The 18791-nt window shown below is 46.2% G+C and overlaps 1 protein-coding gene across 1 annotated transcript; it reads right to left on the bottom strand.

The window, feature by feature from the left end:
• Positions 1–1910: 1910 nt before the first annotated feature.
• On the bottom strand, positions 1911–10181 carry LOC116514059 (5-hydroxytryptamine receptor 2B-like). Its single transcript, XM_032225490.1, is given in 6 exon segments — positions 1911–2331; positions 2334–2483; positions 2486–2771; positions 2773–3140; positions 5852–6052; positions 10036–10181. Coding segments are annotated over 6 exon segments (1158 nt in total). The 5' UTR covers positions 10109–10181; the 3' UTR covers positions 1911–2251.
• Positions 10182–18791: the final 8610 nt, after the last annotated feature.

The following is an 18791-nucleotide window of genomic DNA, read 5'->3' as shown; positions in this document are numbered from 1 at the left end:
GCCACACTTGGAATATTTGCAACCAGTTTTCAAGAGATTTGTATAAAATATTAGCCGATAACCTGGTGTTTTCCGGTATTTATTTATAGGGGGAAAAATGTCCGAGACCAAACGTAATTTCTAATGTTGGATTTTCCTCCTTACCAGAAGGAGCCCCCTTGTGGAGTACTGTGAAGCCAGTTACCATGGCAACTCCACTGCGCTGTACAGTAGAAGCTATTTTAATGGCAGTACAGTAGAAGCCATTTAAAAGGCACAACAGGCTGTATCTTAACAGAACACACACCCCAGCGAGTGTTAGAGGTGTCTTACCCCCCACAGTATTTGTTTCCAGAGAGTAAGTCATTTGTGTACCAAGTTTGGTTGAAATCGCTCGAGGTGTTCCAGAGTTATGCTGGAACACACACACACAGACACAAACACAGCCCGAGTTCAAGACATGGTACTCAAGGGCTAGAGGACTGGGCATTGGTGGGAACAAATATAGGCAGTCCTCAGTTTATGACCATAACTGAACCCTTTATGACCTATAGCCAAGCACAGGGGTGTCAAACGCGAAGCCCGCGGGCCACATCTGGCCCTTGATGTGGTTGGATCCAGCCCACAAGGCTGTTCTGGAAAATGTAAGGAACCGGCCCACGTCTCTTCAGCCCAGTCTACCCAGTGCAAAGAGAAAACATGCCAGCTGGTTGGAGAGTGATGTCAAACTGGCGATGCCCACCCAGTCGCCCCCCTCCTTACCTCCCCCCCCCCAAGGTCAACCACAGACTTGAAGTGCCCTCAATAAATTAAGTTTGACATCCCTAGTCAAGCCGATCAGCAGGTGGCCACACCCGATTTTACAAACTTTTTTGCTGTGGTTGTTAAGTGAGTCACATGGTCGTTAACGCAGCAGTCATTAAATGATTGTTGTCTGCATTGGGTGTTTTTTTTTTCTTTTGACCGAACTGGAACTAAACTCCAGTTTCTGGGGGGGAAAAATAATAATAAATAGCATAACTCGTGGTCATATGGACCCTGGCCCACTGCTGTAAAGGTGGGCCTGTTGCCAAGCATCGAAAATGCAATCGTGTCACCGCGGGTGTTGGGATAACCATTGGAAGTTTTACCCTGTTTCCCCCAAAATAAGACCTCCCCGGATAATAAGCCCAATCGGGCTTTTAAACGCATGCGCTAAAATAAGGCTTCCCCTGAAAATAAGCCCTCCCCGAAAATACTGCAACGCAGCAGCAGCCATAAGGTGACCATGCTCGCTGCTTCCTGCACCTCAAAAATAATAAAACCTCCCCCAAAATAAGGCCAAGCACTTATTTTGGGGGTCAGAAGTCTTAATTTTGGGGAACGGGTGCATCTGGATCATAAGTAGCTTTTTTGGGGGTGGGGGGTGTTTCGGTCGTAACTTTGAACAATCACTATGCAGCCGGTCTTAGTATAAGGACTATCTGCATGCAAGAAAAAGAATAGGTGCGTATTCAACTGGCAAAGCTGAGATTTATTAGACAGATTTGGATTTTTGAGACACGTCCATAAAAAGGGGGTCCCCAGCGCCCAGTCTGCGGCCACTCCTGGGCAGTGACCTATTTGGAGTCGGGCAAGTGGCAGGCTGGCACGCACATGTACAGATCCAATTGTGCAAGCGTCAAACCAGCAGTTGAGCTATGCATGCATGTGCATCGGCCCAACGCATATGGCCCGGTTTTTCTCTCCTTCCCCCCCTCCTCCAGCCAGACCGCCAAGCCAGAAAGTTTGAGGACCGCTGCAACTGGCCAACGAGAGCAGACTTAACGAATTTGGCAACAGCTGGCCTTTTAATCTTCCTTTGTTCTTCTGGAAGAAGACGCTAATGAATTCCTAGATAAGTTTAAGATACACACTTTATTCCTAAGCGTAAGCATCTTTGTGTAAAAGACACAAACCTTGCGTAGGTTTGAAAAAGTAGCCCTTTGTCTTTTTGTCACGTCGCGTGTGCGTCTGTTTAAATAAATCGGAGATGAGGAATCGGAGACCCGAGACTTGCCAGAGCTGTATTTATTTATTGAGGCTCCTCCGTTTATAAACTCGCAGTGTCGGAAAGCTTGCTTTATCTCTTACACTGGAGTAAACGGAGGCGGTCTTGGGGCAAGAGGAGACCAGTTCTTAAAACTGCAGTTAGGGATCATATAAATAATGGATGAAAACCATATATATACACATACTGCCGTTTCCCGACGGGCTTTGCGTGCGCGCACAGGGTGCATTTCCCACCGCCGGGCTACACGTAGCTGGCTTGTTCTTCTGTTTTGTCCGCTTCGTGCTCGGTGAGGAGCAACGTGTCCAGCAGAACGGCCGACCCGACTGGATGGGCGAGCTGCAAAGCCGGTGGTTTGGGTAGCCGACCGGATTGATCCCGTTCCGCCTTCCATGGGGCATCATAAAAAGCTTGGAGTTCTCGGTCACCGAGTTTCGGAACGAGAGCCTGGCGGAGGGTCTCCGGAGGCCGTGCCAGACACCGTAGTCTGGTAATTGCAGGTGATGTACCTGCCGAAGGCTTCCCGGAAGGTCTTATTGAAAAGGGTGTAGACCAGCGGATTCACCCCCGAGGAGACGTAGCCGATCCAGACGAAGATCTCCATCAGCATCTGGATGAACTCCTCACTGCAGGATTTGCACAGGACGGAGGTGATGTTGGTGATGAAAAAAGGGCACCACATCACCAGAAAAAGGAAGAACACAATCCCCAGCACCTTGGAAGCCCGCTGTTCGTTGGTGATAGACTGCACTGACTTTTTCCCCGACGGTGGACATCCTGCGTATCAGCATCTCTCCGTTCCCGTTCGGCAGAGTTCTGTCCTTGCGGGAACCCTCCAGCATGGCCATTTTTTCCGGTGAGGATCCGTCTGTCATCTCCCGCTGGAAAACGGTGGAGATGGTGTTCCAAGTCAGACGTTGAGGCTGCTTGTTGACCAAGTGAGCCTTCCGGTGCAGGACCCGGATGGTCAGGAAGTAACTCACCACCATAATGGCCAGCGGGACGAAGAAGGCGGCTATTGAGCCGTACAGGATGAAGTCGCCGAAACGGTTGGGCTTCAGCACGCAGGTAAAGTTCCGAAAGTTGGCACCATTGTCTTCTATCCCGCGAATCGGGATTGGAATCGCGATGCCTGCAAAGGAAGCAGAAACCCAGTCAGCTTCTATGCCAGGGGTCAGCAACCCGGGGCTTTGGAGCCGCATGTGGCTCTTTCATCCCTCTGCTGTGGCTCCCTGTTGCCGGTCGGCTCCACAATTGATACGGCTTTCAGTTAAAACAGGTAGAGGAAAAAGGACGCCCCGCTAGGAGGAGACTCTATGGTGGGGGAACTGGACTTCCAATCAGCAGAGGAAAAAGGACGCTGTGCTAGGAGGAGACTCTATGGTGGGGGAACTGGGCTTCCAATCAGCAGAGGAAAAAGGTCGCTGTGCTAGGAGGAGACTCTATGGTGGGGGAACCGGACTTCTGATCAGCAGAAGAAAAAGGACGCTGTGCTAGGAGGAGACTCTATGGTGGGGGAACTGGACTTCCAATCATCAGAGGAAAAAGGACGCTGTGCTAGGAGGAGACCCTATGGTGGGGGAACTGGACTTCCGGCTAGCAGAGGAAAAAGGACGCTGTGCTAGGAGGAGACTCTATGGTGGGGGAACCGGACTTCTGGTCGGCTCCAGAATTGAATTGGGGGGGGGGCTTCCGTTTAGGACCTTTGTGGCTCTTTGAGTGGGTAAGGTTGCCAACCCCTGGTGTATACATATGTGGAAGGGAGGACCTTGGAAGATTTTGAGGAGTGGAGACAGTGATTGGGAAGATCTGCAGATGGGAGCCCAAATGGTCCTCTGGATACCAATAGCTCAGGGTTGAACTATGAAGTCCTTGGTCTTTTCCTTACAGACCATTCATTATTGTCCAACTGGGTGAGCTCATCGAGGTCCGAAAGAAGTGGGGCTTGTGAGGAGGAGGACGAGGACTGTGGGGTGATAAATTATCAATTATAATATTAGAAGTGATAAATTATAATTGTGAATTATCAACATTGCCCCTATGTACACTGAGAGCTTATTGTCTATGGAGATTCTCAGCCATCCTTCTCACGGTTGTGCCAAAGGAGCATAAACGCATGGCTGTTCCAAGAAGGCTCCACCCCCATTTGCACTACTCAGGGGACCCTCCTGAGGACACAGATAAAACCTCCAAGTGGCCTCAACGACCCTCTCAAAGGATGCAAATGACCAGCTGTCTGCAAGGGACATCAGTCCTTCCCTTCCCCACCATCCAGTCAGAGCTGAAGAAGCTTCTTGGAGGAGAAGCGAAGCGTCTTTCAAAGAAATAACCAGAAAGTCCAGTTGCCTTCAGAAAAAGCACTTTTGGGACCACAACGAGACCTTACACACCGGAGACAAATCTCCTTGTGTGCCCAACCCTCTTGGACAATAAGAATTCTAATTCCAATTGGTGGTGTCCTTGCAGAGGACACTCAGATGGCCCATCTGAGTGACACCATCAGTGATGTTGGGTCTGCAAGGAAACCCCCAAGCTCAGAGAGCACCAAAGACCCCACAGCCTGGATGAACATCCCTCACCCTGTGACAAAGGGCTCCTCTGGCTCTTCACCACCAGCGGCTCTTCCCTCCAGCCTTCGCCCAAAGCCCCCCACCAGGAGGCCGAAGCAGACCCCAAGTGGGAATTTCTGCCCCCCTCCGACCCACACAAAAAAGACCCCCAAGGGGGAGACCCTCTGCAACAACACAAGCGTTCATTGCACGTATCCAGCCCAGTTTGAGGACCCCTGATTTAGTGCAATATAAAAAATGCAAATAATTTTTTCAGGGAAGGGCATTTGAAAATTGGAAAGCCCTTGTTACCCTGCTTCATAAATCTCCAGGAATCCAATGGGATTAGGAAGCTTCTGCTGTAAAAAGCTTCTTTCTGAGACTTAATGTATGACTGCAATAATCCTCGTCAAAAGTCTTAAAAACTACACTTGATAAGATCGGTAAGGCAGAGGGGTGGTGGTGCATAATACCACAAAAGGCAAATTAAAGGATTTAATTTCTGTGCTTTGAAATTTAATTTCCAAGGGCCGTGCTTTATTAAACGCTTCCTTTCTTTGATTTGAGAAGTTTTGGGCGGTTGAATATATATATATATATTTTTACCAGGAAGCGGTGGGACTATTTTATCTTGGGCGTAGCAGCGGTGGGTGAAGAGGGCAGCCGTATTATTATTTTTAATTTATCCTCCCAAAGTCATCAAGAGTAACAGATCTGGAGGTCAGCTTTGTTGAATTGAATATTATTTGCCAGAAAGGAAGCGGCTTCCTTTTGCTCTTTTGGGTTTTAGAGACACAAAAGTTGCCAGTCCGCAAATTTGAATTATAATTTTATTCACCACCCTCCAGGCCTTCCGCAAGCCCTTAAAACCTGGCTGTTCCAACAGGCCTGGGGCTAAAGAACCGTGCCCCTATCTCGAATGGTATGATTGTTGCGTGTTTTAAATTATGTATTGTTTTGTGTTGTTGTTAATTTGTCTGTATCCCCCTTCCCTGGTTTGAGTTGTGAGCCGCCCTGAGTCCCCCTTCGGGGGGAAAGGGCAGCATACAAATGAAATAAACATTCATTATTCTATTATACTAAATTCTATTCTATCTATTCTATTCTATTCTATTCTATTCTATTAATCTCTAGTCTATTCCTAAACAACAGGAACAAAAATTAAACCTCAGAGCCTGGCTCCCACCTCTGCGCCTGCCCTTTTCATCCTGCGGTGTAAACCTCCCCCCTCCTCCGGCTGCCGTTCCCCCCCCCGTCCCGCTGTGCGTTGGGCCAGTGTCCCCTCCCCGCTTACCTATGGAGATGAGCCACACCACGGCTATTTTGATCAGGGTGGTTGCCCGCGAGTTGTATTGGCTGGCCTGGATGGGCTTTTTGATGGCGACGTAGCGGTCCAGGGAGATGGCGCAGAGGTGCATGATGGAGGCCGTGGAAAAGAGGACGTCCAGGAACAGCCAGGCGGGGCAGAGGTACGGAGGGAGCGGCCAGGGCTCTTCTGAAACGGGACAGAGGAGGATCAGAGTCATTTTCCGGGGACAGGAAAGGAAACCTCCGCAGATGGTCCTCGAACTTACAACCATTTTCTTTAGTGGCTCTTCAAAGGTACATCGGCACCGGAAAAAAAAGTGACCTACGGCTGTTTTCACACTTAATGACCATTGCATCATTCCCCACGGTTGTGTGATCAAACTTCGGATGCTTGGCAGCCGATTCGCATTTATGACGGTTGCAGCATCCCGGGTCCTGTCCGCCCCTTTTGCGAGCTTCTGACGAACAGGGTCCATGGGGAAGCCGGATTCGCTTAACAACCGTCGCAAGAAAGGTCGTAAAATGGGTAAAACTGTCTGGCTTAGCAAGGGAAAATGTTGGGGGTCATTTGTGGTCATAAGTCGAGGTCTAGCTGTATTGACTGTGTTGTAAACATTCTTGGACAGATTGTTGAATTAGGTTAAGCGTGTTACTCGCTGAACAACTGCAGTGATTCACTTAACAACAGTGGCCTGAAGGTCGTAAAATGGGATAAAAACTCTCTAAGCAATTATTTCGTTTAGCAAAACAAAAAAAGTGGGCTCAACTGTGGTCATAAGTAGAGGACTACTTGTATAAATGCTCTTTCATAGGGAGGACATTTAGTCGATTATAAGTAATCCTCGACTTACGACGGTTCATTTAGTAATCGTTTGAAGTTAGTGAAGTTAACAGCAGTGAAAAAAGCGACTTACGACTATTTTTCACATTTACGACCATTGCAACATCCGCATGGTCACATCAAAATTCAGACGTTGGCAACGGATTCATATTTATGACGGTCTCAGTGTCCGCGGGGTCATGGGGTCCCTTCTGATGAGCAAAGTCAATGGGGAAACCAGATTCACTTAACAACTGTGTTCCTAACTGAACAATTGCAGTGATTCACCGATCAGCCGTGGCAAGAAAGGTTCGCAAAACGGGCAAAACTCACTGAGCAAACGGGTCAGTTTAGCAATAGAAATTATGGTCGTAAGCCGAGGACCCTCCTTACATCATTGAGACGTACCACTTTACCCGGCAGCATTTTTAAACTTTAACAAATGACTTGCGACAGCCCGGCCTCCGAGACACAACAAACACGTGCACAATGGAACGGGGTGTTTTTTCTGCAAATGAGTGCTGATTTAATGACTTTCTGGATTTCTGGAATCGTGTGCGGGCTTTCGCCAAAATCTCTGTTTTACTTACTCTGTCATTATGCCCTTGGCTAAAAATCTGGAGAATTGTGCTAGTAGTTTTTTTCTGATGAAATGCAGGATGTGGTCTCGGCTTTTGCGAGTGGCAGTTTAGTTTACTTTACTTTATTGTCTTTGTCCCTCGTACAACAAAATTAAATGCATCTTAGTGTACATGATAGCAGTCTCCCAATATCTCAGGGGTTGCCACAAAGAAGAGGGGGTCAAACTATTCTCCAAGGCACCTGAGGGCAGGCAAGAAGCAATGAGTGGAAACTAATCAAGAGCAGAAGCATCCTAGAACTAAGGAAACACTTCCTAACAGTTAGAACAATTAATCAGTGGAACAAGCTTGCCACCAGAAGTTGTGAATGCCCCAACACTGGAAGTCTTCAGGAAGATGTTGGACAGCCATGTGTCTGAAATGGTATAGGGTTTCCTGCCTAGGCACAGGGTTGGACTAGAAGACCTCCAAGGTCCCTTCCAACTCTGCTATTGTATTGTATTTATCTAAAAACCAAGGACTAAGGGTACCATGATAGCAGTGGTCCAATCTTTGAGGGGCTGCCCCAAAGAAGAGGGAGTCAAGCTACTATTCTCCAAAGCACCTGAGGGCAGAACAAGAAGCAATGGATGGAAGCTAATCAAGGACAGAAGCAACCTGGAATTAAAGAGAAATTTCCTGATAGTGAGTGACAATTAATCAGTGGAACAGAAGTTGCCTCCAGAAGTTGCGAATGCCCAACACTGGAAGTCTTTAAGAAGAAGTTGGATAGCCATTTGTCTGAAATGGTATAGGGTTTCCTGCCTAGGCAGGGGGTTGGACTAGAAGACCTCCAAGGTCCCTTCCAATTCTGCTATTGTATTGTACAGTACATTATACATAAAAAAAATCAAACACAATACCCATCCTTCACATTCTATACAATTGAATTGAAAACCTCTGATATTGCATTAATATTGCACTATACAGTAGAGTTCAATACGGTTACGGCCCTGGGATAGAAGCTGTTTTTCAGTCTATTTCTCCTTGCTTTTATTGCCCTGTACCGTCTGCCAGATGGTAATAGTTTAAAAAAAAAAAGGGTGCTTAGGATGAGATGGGTCTTTAAGGATGTTTTGAACTTCCTTAAGGCAGCGGGAGCTATAAAGCTCTTCCAAAGAGGGGAGGGGGCAACCCTCTGGGCAATGACGTTGACCCTCTGGAGCGCTGTCCTATCTGCCACTGGGCAATTGTCAAACTGGACACAGTTTGTGCAGTAAGTGAAAATGCTCTCTCTGGTGCAGCGGTGGAAAGTCACCAGCAATGTTTCATTCAGTTGTTGTTTCCTGAGAAGTCTCAGGTCATACCATCTCTGCTGGTCCCTTTTGACCAGGGCTGCCATGTGGACGCCCCCAGGCCAGGCCCTCTTTGAGAATAACACCAGGAACTTAAAACTGGCCACTTGCTCCACTCGGTCTCCATTCATAAGCAAGAGTTGGATGTCTGATCTATTCCTTCTATAGTCCACTATAAACTTCTTGGTCTTATTGGTGTTTAGGACCAAGTTATGGTCTCCACACCACGAAAGCAACCCGTCCACCTCATCTCGATAGGCAGACTCATCCCCTCCCCGGGAGATGAGTCCCAGCACGGTTATTATATCGTCTGAAAATTTAGTAATAGTATTACTAGTGTGAGTGGGAATGCAGTCATGCACATAAAGAGTATAGAATAAGGGACTCAGCACACAAGCCTGTGGTATACCAGTGTTAAGAATAAGTTGGATTTAAGCAGCCAACACACTTCTAGGCTGCATCAACAGAAGGAGAGAATTAAGATCACGTGAAGGGTTAATACCACTTTATAAGGCCTTGGAAAGGCCACACTTGGAATACGGCATCATTTTTGGTCGCCACGATGTAGAAAAGATGCTGAGACTCGGAAAGAGTGCAGAGAAGAGCAAGAAAGATGATTAGGGACTGGAGGATAAAACCTATGAAGAACGGCTGCAGGAACTGGGGATGTCTAGTTTAATGAAAAAGAAGGACCAGGGGAGACATGATAGCAGTCTTACAACATCTCAGGGGTTGCACAAAGAAGAGGGAGTCAAACTATTTTACAAAGCACCTGAGGGCAGGACAAGAAGCAATGGGTGGAAACTAATCAGGAGAGAAGCAACTTAGAACTAAGGAGAAATTCCTGAGAGTTAGAACAATTAACCAGTGGAACAGAAGTTGCCTCCAGAAGTTGTGAATGCTCCAACACTGGAAGTTTTAAAGAAGAGATTGATAATTATTTGTCTGAAATGATATAGGGTTTCCTGCCTAAGCAGGGGGTTGGACTAGAAGACCTCCAAGGTACCTTCCAACTCTGTTGTTCTATCCTATTCTATTTGAGGGGGCTGCCACAAAGAAGAGGGGGTGAAATTATTCTCCAAAGCACCAGAAGGCAGGAACGGATGGAGACTAACTAAGGAGAGAAGCAATCTGGAATTGAAGAGAAACTTTCTAAGATCGGGAACTAATTAATCAGTGGGATGGAAGTTGCCTCCTGAAGTTATGGGAGCTCCATCACCGGAGGTTTTCAAGAGGAGATTGGACAGCCATTTGTTATAGGCTTTCCTCCTTGAGCAAGGGCTGGACTAGAAGACCTCCAAGGTCCCTTCCAACTCTGCTATTCTGTTCGGGTTTTGACTTACACACCCCGCTCTTCGCCCGTGTGCACCCCAACCCAGCCAATGCCCTTCTTGTATCCTCAACATCGGTTGGTCGATCCGAATCCGGTACTTACCAAACAACAGAGTCAGCAGGGCGATCGGCATCACAAAGAGGCCCACCAGCAAATCGGCCGCCGCCAAAGACATCAGGAAGTAATTGGTGGCGTATTGTAATTTTTTCTCCAAAGACACGGCCAATATGACGAGGATATTTCCTCCGATGGTGGGGATGATGACTATCAGGGTGAGCAGACCGCCCAGCGTTGTACATTCCATTCTCTGGAGTCGATCTGCGGAGATCCATTCCTGAGATGAGATGCGTTCAAAGGCAAGAGCATCGTGGTGACCAGGCGGCTGGGCTTAAAATTATTATCTCATTGAAGCATTCCCCAGAATCTAGAAACTTGGTCTTCTTAGGCAGCCAAGTATGATTTCCGTGAAACGATTAGCATGATGCAAAACGTCTCACTTGCTCCTTCAAAGGATCTTGGTCCAATCATGCTCATCTCCAATTTTCTGCCCCAAGTCCTTCCTTGAAAAAAGCCACATAAATTTTAAAATTTCAGACTTGATAGCCTTGGCCCATTTGTACCTGTAAATCCTTGTAAGTCGGGCTAATTGTGAACAAGAAATCTCTCGAAATTGTTGAGAAGCGAGGTTGAAAATGGCTCTTCCTTCTCCAAACGTGGCATCAGGATTCAGAACGTGCTCCGAAGAGATCTCTTTCTCTAGGTAATAAAAGCAGTGCTTTTGTATTATTACACGGAAATTGAAAAGGTTTGGGTTTTCGCTGCAATTTACCTGTCTTACGCAAAGTTGGATCATTATAATCTGATCAATTGCAAAAGAAAAGAAAAATTATATTCCCTTTTTTTCCTCCCCACTCCTTTTTCTTGGTAGTTTTGACATGTGGGGAGCCTAATTTTATTTCAATTGAATTTTGTTTTTTGGAGGGGAAAGGTTACAATCCATATTTTTTTAGGTGGACAAATACCACTTCCAAGGAGATGATGGACGCTAAGATTCTATAACCTGTCCGTTTACAAATAATTCCTTTAGATAGATAGATAGATAGATAGATAGATAGATAGATAGATAGATAGATAGATAGATAGATAGATGATAGATAGATAGATAGATAGATAGATAGATAGATAGATAGATAGATAGATAGATAGATTCCACGGGGTTTATTTTAGGTAAGGAATAAGGTGGATTTTCACCCTGGGACTATTAATTATCATTACTAGTTATATCTCTGGCTTGGAAAATACTAATTTTCTGGCCAGGCTTGGATCGTACTTTCTGAAATAAAACGTTTAATGCTAGATTTAAGCCTCTCTCCACCATAAATCTACAGGGGAGCCTTTGACACATTCATTCTTCTAAACGAACGTACATTTCCTTCAAGCGTTTTATCTTTCCCCGTTATTATTTTGACCTGCTTTTCAGCACCCCAAATTCAATCCCATTCTTATTCTCACCCCAGATTCACACACACACAAACACAAATCCTGTATCTCAGAATCAGCAAAGTCTTACCTTGATTTTATTTTGTTATATATTTTTCCCCCTCTCTCTGGAATTTACAAGCATTCTCTCCTTGAACCAGAGACATTCTCTTCTCCAAAACGTCCTGGGGATTGATGTGCCTGCTTCTGGTTTATAACACTGGATATTTGTATTTTAATTTCATTTCTTTTTTTAAAAGGCTGTCTTGAATTCCTTTGCGTTCTGCGATGCACTCACCCCTCCGTGCGATGGAGGTTTTCTAGCGCGGACGGCTCCGCTTTGTGACGGAGATTGCTTTCTGGTGTCAGGTCCAGGAAGAGGAGGGGCAGTTGAATGGAAGGTTCCCTCCCCTTGTCTGGCTCTGCTTCTCTGAGCAATTGTAGCTCTTCCTTATCTCCTTGACCCGTGCTTCCCAGCCCTTCCTTGCCCTCTGCCCAGCCTTCGCTCGGTCCACTGACTCAGTTTACAGCCAGCCTGTCTGCCTAGCCTATTCCCTCTGTGGATTGACTCACTGGCTCCCCTGAGCTTCCAGCTCGGCAGATTCAGAGCAAAGTTAGGAAAGACTTCAGTGGAGATTCCCACTTCCGTCCATCTCTCTTTTTCTGTCTCTTTTCCTCTCTTCTTTCTCTCCACTCCTCTCTCCCTTTTGTTCTTTCTCTCTCTTTCTCCCTGCCTTCTCTCCTCTTTCTCTCTTTCTTTCTCCTCTTTCTTCTCTTTCTCTTCTTTCTCTCTCTCTCTACTACTCTCTTTTCTTTCTCTCTCTCCTCCTTCTCTCCTCTTTCTCCTCTCTCTCCCTCTCTCTCTTTCTCTTTTTCCCTTTCTTCTCTCTCTACTCCTCTTTTTTCTTTCTCTCCTTCTCCCTGCCTTCCCTCCTCTTTCCCTCTCTCTTTCCCTCTTTCTTTCTCTTTCTTCTTTCTCTCTCTCTCTCTCTACTCTCTTTTCTTTCCCTCTCTACTCTTTTTGCTTTCTCTCCTCCTCTCTTTCCCTCCCTCTCTCCTCTTTCTCTCTTTTCCCCTTTCTCTCTCTTCTCTCTCTATCCTACTCCTCTCTCTTTTTCTTTATCTCCCTTTCTCCCTGCCTTCTCTCCTCTTTCTCTCCCTGTCCCTCTTTCCCTCTATTTTTTCTCTCTCTCTACACCTCTCTCTCTTTCTTTCTCCCTATTCCTCTCTCCCTCTTTTTCTTTCTCTCTCTCTCTTTCCCTCCCTGCCTTCTCTTCCCCATTCTCTCCTCTTTCTATCCCTGTCTTTCTTTCCCCCTCTCTCCATTTGTCTCTCTCGTTTTTCTCTCTTACTCTTTTTCTCTCTCCCTCTCTTCCCTCTTTCTCTTTCTCTCCTCCCTCTTTCTCCATCTCCTCTCCTCTCTTTCTCTTTTTCTCTCCCTCTCCTTTAAGTTTCCTTAATGTGCAGATTGCTTGGGGTGGTTTTCTGGCATGGCTTTGGGGCTTTTTCAGCCTGCAAAGGCAGACTTTAGTCCTCCTCCGCTCACTCCTTCCATGAGTGAGCCCCAAAAGGCATTCTTTTTCGCACGGGAGCAGGGAATAAATGAATATTCCAGGTAGTCCTCGTCTTGCAACCATCCGCTTAGTGACCGTTGGAAGCGGCAAAAAGAGGGACTTAGGTTTTTATGCCGACGAGCGTTGCAGTGTCCCTGCGATCATGGCATCAAAAATTTGATTTTTGTCATCAAAATTCTGCGGCTTGGCAATTCTCATGTCTTTGTGATGGTTTGCGGCACCCCTGAGTGACGTGATCCCCATTGGTGACCCTCCCAGCTGGTTTCCAGCAAGCAAAGTCCATGGGGGAAGCCAGGTTTGCTTAACGACCACGTGGTTCACTTAACCACGGCAGCGACTCACTTAACACCTTTGGCAAAATGCTCGTCAAAATGGGACAGGACTCACTTAACAGCTGCCATGCCTAGCAAATGGAAATTTGGGGCTCGGTTGTCATAAGTCGAGGACTGTTCTTTTGCAAATGGGGCATTATTGCGATTGATTTGATTTTTATCCTGCTTGTATTATATTTACAAATAATTCAAGGTGGCAAACATACAATATTCCTCCCGAGATCTCCTCATTCGCCCACGATAACAGGCCCTGTGAGGTCGTGTTATCTGGGGGCCCTGATGCTCTCTGAGCTTGGTAGTTTTCTTGCAGACGTTTCATGGCCCAGCTAGGGAACATCCTCAGTGCTAGAAGGGCTTTGTGGGGTTTGCTCTCGTGTTATGTAGCTTGTCCTGTCAAGTGTTTGTGAGAGTGGTCTTGGCGTTTCCTTGATTAGACTGCTTGTCTGAGTTGGTAGCTCCTTCCAAGAGAGCAAATCTCATTTCTTTGTAGCACTGATGATGTTCCCTAGTTGGGTAATGAAACGTCTGCAAGAAAACAGCCAAGATCAGAGAGCATCAAGGATCCCACAGACGTTCTCTCCCTCTCTCCCCCTCCATTCTAGCACTGATAATATTACCTAGTTGGGTCTAAAAGAAAACAGCCAAGATCAGAGAGCATCGAGGATCCCACAGACACCATCATCGTCTCCCTCCTCCTCCTCCTCCCTCTTGCATTGATTATGTTCCCCAGTTGGGTAATGAAACGTCTGCAAGAAAACAACCAAGCTCAGAGAAGACCAAAGACCCCACAGTTGTCGTCTTCCTCCTCCATCATCATTCTAGCACTGATGATATTACCTAGTTAGGTCATGAAATGTCTACAAGAAAACAACCAAGGCCGGAGAGCACCAAGGATCCCACAGACATTGTCCTCCCTCCTCCCTCTTGCATTGATTATGTTCCCTAATTGGGTAATGAAATGTCTGCAAGAAAACAATCGGGTTCAGAGAAAACCAAGGACCCCACAGTCGTTATCTTCCTCTTCTTCTTCCTCCTCCTCCTCCTGTTCTTCTTCTTCCTCCTCCTCTTCTTCCTCCTCTTCCGCCTCCTCCTCTTCCTCCTCCTCTTCTTCCTCCTCTTCCCCCTCCTCCTCCTCCTCTTCTTCCTCCTCTTCCCCCTCCTCCTCCTCCTCTTCTTCTCTTCCCCCTCCTCCTCCTCCTCCTCCTCCTCCTCTTCCTCCTCCTCCTAATCCTCCTCCTAATCCTCTTCTTCCTTCTCCTCCTCTTCTCCTCCTCCTCCTCTTCTCCTCCTCCTCCTCCCTTCTAGCATTGTTGATGTTCCCTAGTTGGGCCATGAAACATCTGCAAGAAAACAATCAGGTTCAGAGAAAACCAAGGACCCCACAGTCGTTATCTTCCTCCTCCTCCTCCTCCTCCATAATCTCCATCATCATTCTAGCACTGATGATATTACTTTCTTAGGCCATGAAACATCTCCAAGAAAACAACCAAGGCCAGAGATCACCAAGGATCCCATAGACATCGTCTCCCCTCCTCCTCCTCCTCCTCCTCCTCGCCTTGATTATGTTTCCTAGTTGGGTAATGAAACGTCTGCAAGAAAACAACCAGCTTCAGAGAAGGCCAAGGACCCCCACAGTTGTCGTCTTCCTTCCCCTCCTCCCTTTTGCAGTGTTCCCTAGTTGAGTAACAAAAACATCTGCAGGGAAACAACCAAACTCAGAGACCCCCAAAGACCTCACCTAACGTGGACTTCCGTACACCGAGGAGGATAGGCAAACGTGAGCATCCTTCCGCAAAATTAGCCGTGTCTCACGCCGGGAAAGAAACAAACGAGGCCAATCAATAGGTAAAGATCAACATGTTTCAGAGAAGTCAGCGGGAAGTGAATCCCAGGGAGGAGAAAAAACAGCGGGAGCCTTAAATGAAGGATTTATAATAACATTTCAATGTCCAAGGAGGAACGGAATAATTAAAGCAGGGATCTTGGTGGAGCAAATTTTCTAATCCGTGCCTCTGAAAAACAGCTACTTTGGGTAAAAGACAGGAGACAGGAATGCAAAATCAAATCAAATCACCCAGCTCCATTGTGTGTGTGTGACTTTTCGCACATGCTGGCAAGGCCAATTTCTCCTCTGCCTTAATAGCAATAGAAATTAGCAATAGCAGTTAGACTTATATACCGCTTCATAGGGCTTTCAGCCTTCTCTAAGGGGTTTATAGAGTCAGCATATCGCCCCCAACAACAATCCGGGTCCTCATTTCACCCACCTCGGAAGGATGGAAGGCTGAGTCAACCCTGAGCCGGTGAGATTTGAACAGCCGAACTGCAGAACTGCAGTCAGCTGAAGTAGCCTGCAGTGCTGCATTTAACCACTGCGCCACCTCGGCACCTGACCCCGAGACACTGCAGCCGTCGTAAATACGAGTCAGTTGCCCGACGTCCGAATTTGGGGATGCAGCAAACCGTTCAATAGCGTGAAGAATGGTCATAAGTCCCTTTTTTCAGTGCTGCTGTAACTCCGAACGTTTACTAAACGAAATATTGTAAGAACTACTTGTAGTTCCTCCCTAATTACTAAATGCATCATTTGCTGTTGTATCCGAATATTGTGCTACTGCATCTAATCACATTTATATTCTAATTTGTATCCGTCTGTTTAAGATAAAGGTAAAGGTTCCCCTCACACATATGTGCTAGTTGTTCCCGACTCTAGGGGGCGGTGCTCATCTCTGTTTCAAAGCCGAAGAGCCAGCGCTGTCCGAAGACGTCTCCGTGGTCATGTGGCCAACATGACTCAACACCGAAGGCGCACGGAACACTGTTCCCTTCCCACCAAAGGCGGCTCCTATTTTTCTACTTGCATTTTTTACATGCTTTCAATCTGCTAGGTTGGCCAGAAGCTGGGACAAGTCACGAGAGCTCCCTCTGTTACGCCGCGCTAGGGATTCGAACCACCGACTTTTCTGATCGACAAGCTCAGCATCTTAGTCTGTGTTAGAAAGACTAGTCTTGTATTTCCATTCTTATTTTTTTAAGGTTGGGCTCACTGCTTCCGCTACCCAAACGAAACAGGCTATGCTTCCATTAAATTACGTGTTTTAAGCAGACTTTGAGGGGATCTGGGAGATAAATTTCTCTCCCAGATATTTGTCTTTTAAAAAAAAAAAAAGTGCAGTGTTTAAACGGGCTTGTAATCAGCTGGAAAATTGTGGAGCTTGAGGCACATTGAATAGCTCAACGGGTCCATGGCTGCATAGCAAAAAAAATGAATAAAAAATTACGGGTTGTGTATTTGCACATATGTTCTTGAACTGAAAGCACAATAAAGAAAATTTCCCACATATCCGATTCATTGCAACATATGGCTGATGTGCTGAGGAAGTTTTGCTGGTTAATATTTAACAGCCAAAGCCAGTATTGATATTTAACAGAAGAACAGAGTTGGCAAGGGACCTTGGAGGTCTTCTAGTCCAACCCCCTGCTCAGGCAGGAAACCCTATATTGTTGCAGATAAATGGTTGCCCAATCTCTTCTTAAAAGCTTACAGCGTTGGGGCATTCACAGCTTCTGGAGGCAAGTTACTCCACTGATTAATTGTTTGAACTATCATGAAATTTCTCCTCAGTTCTAAGTTGCTTCTCTCCTTGATTAGTTTCCACCCATTGCTTCTTGTCCTGCCCTCAGGTGCCTTGGAGAATAGTTTGACTCCCTCTTCTTTGGGGCAACCCCTGAGATATTGGAAGACTGCTATCATGTCTCCCCTGGTCCTTCTTTTTTAAAACTAGACATACCCAGTTCCTGCAACTTTTCTTCATATCTTTTATCCTCCAGTCCCCTCAACCCCTCATCTTGATTGCTCTTCTCTGCATTCTTTCTAGAGTCTCCACATCTTCTCTACATTGTGGCGACCAAAACTGAATGCCGTATTCCAAGTGTGGCCTTTCCAAGGCCTTATAAAGTGGTATGAACCCTTCACGTGATCTTGATTCTCTCCCTCTGTTGATGCAGCCTAGAACTGTGTTGGCTTTTTTGGCAGCTGCTGCCCACGGCTGGCTCCTATTTAAACGGTTGTCATTTTCAGGCACAACAGGCTGTATCTTAACAGAAACACACATACACCCCTGAGGGGTGTTGGGGTGTCTTAGCCCCACAGTATTTGTTTCCAGAGAGTAAGTCCTCTGTATACCAAGTTTGATTAAAATTGCTGGAGAGAGAGAGAGACAGACAGACAGACAGACAGACAGATTGACAGATAGATAGACAGATAGACAGAGAAGAGAGAGAGAGAAGAGAACGAGAGACACACAGAGAGAGAGAGAGAGAGAGAGAGAGAGAGAGAAGAGAAGGGGGAGAGAGAGACAGAGAGAGAGAAGAGAGAGAGAGGGATTGGATTGATTTGGATTGGATTGATTGATGATAGATAGATGATAGATAGTGGTGGTAGATAGATGATAGATAGTGATAATTGACGCGCAAAATATAGCCTCTCATTATCAAGACAACCCCTGCCTTCTCGAGGTGCCCACCGTTTTCCAACAGAAGGGGCTCTGTCGACTCTTGGGCCCGGCGAGCTCAAGTAGTACTCAGCCTAGAATCATGGATCCCGTTGATTCGGGATGCATGCGACTCTACAGCGAAGGGATTGGCGATGCCGTACCGACGCTAAAGACTTAAGTCAAGTAAGTCAAGTAGATAGATAGATAGATAGATAGATAGATAGATAGATAGATAGATAGATGATTGATTGATGATAGATAGATAGATAGATAGATAGATAGATAGATAGATAGATGATTGATTGATAGATAGATGATAGATAGATTGATAGATTGATTGATATTTATTGTTCATACTTCTCAGAGAGGGGCTCTTTTGATTTCACACAAGCCGTTTTCTCGCACTTCCCTGACTAGCTTCCCTGAACTTTAGAGGAAGAAATGTGTAAGGCACAATTTTCATTAATGGTTTGTTAAATAAGCCATAGAGGTGTGAGTTCCATCCATCACCCTGTGCTGGAGACATTGTGTGTGGCCTAACACCGTGTGAGTACCAGACCAGCCATCCATTTAGACAAATTAATTACAGGCACAATATGGAATGCATGAAGGAAAAAACCCCAAGAGGGATTACTTTATATATTCCCACCAACTTCTACCATTAAAATATCCAAAAATCCTTTATTTTTCTTCGTTGCCCTTTCCAATGTGATCCCGAACACAACTCAACAACCTGTAGCTCCAAATCAAATGGATCATATATACAGGGCCTCTCAATCTACGACCACAATGGAGCCCAAAACCTTTGTCACTAAGTGAAACATTTGTCAACTGAGAGTTTTGCCCCATTTTACGACTGTTCTTTGCCACGGTTGATAAGCAAATGGCCGCAGTTGTTATGTTAGTAACATCGTTGTGAAGTGAATCCGGCTTCCCCAGTCTGACTTTGCTTGCCAGGAGGTCACAAAAGGGGATCA

The sequence above is a fragment of the Thamnophis elegans genome, chromosome 10 (genome assembly GCF_009769535.1).
Source record: "Thamnophis elegans isolate rThaEle1 chromosome 10, rThaEle1.pri, whole genome shotgun sequence".
NCBI lineage: Eukaryota > Metazoa > Chordata > Lepidosauria > Squamata > Colubridae > Thamnophis > Thamnophis elegans.
This window is presented reverse-complemented; position numbering and strand designations above follow the sequence as displayed.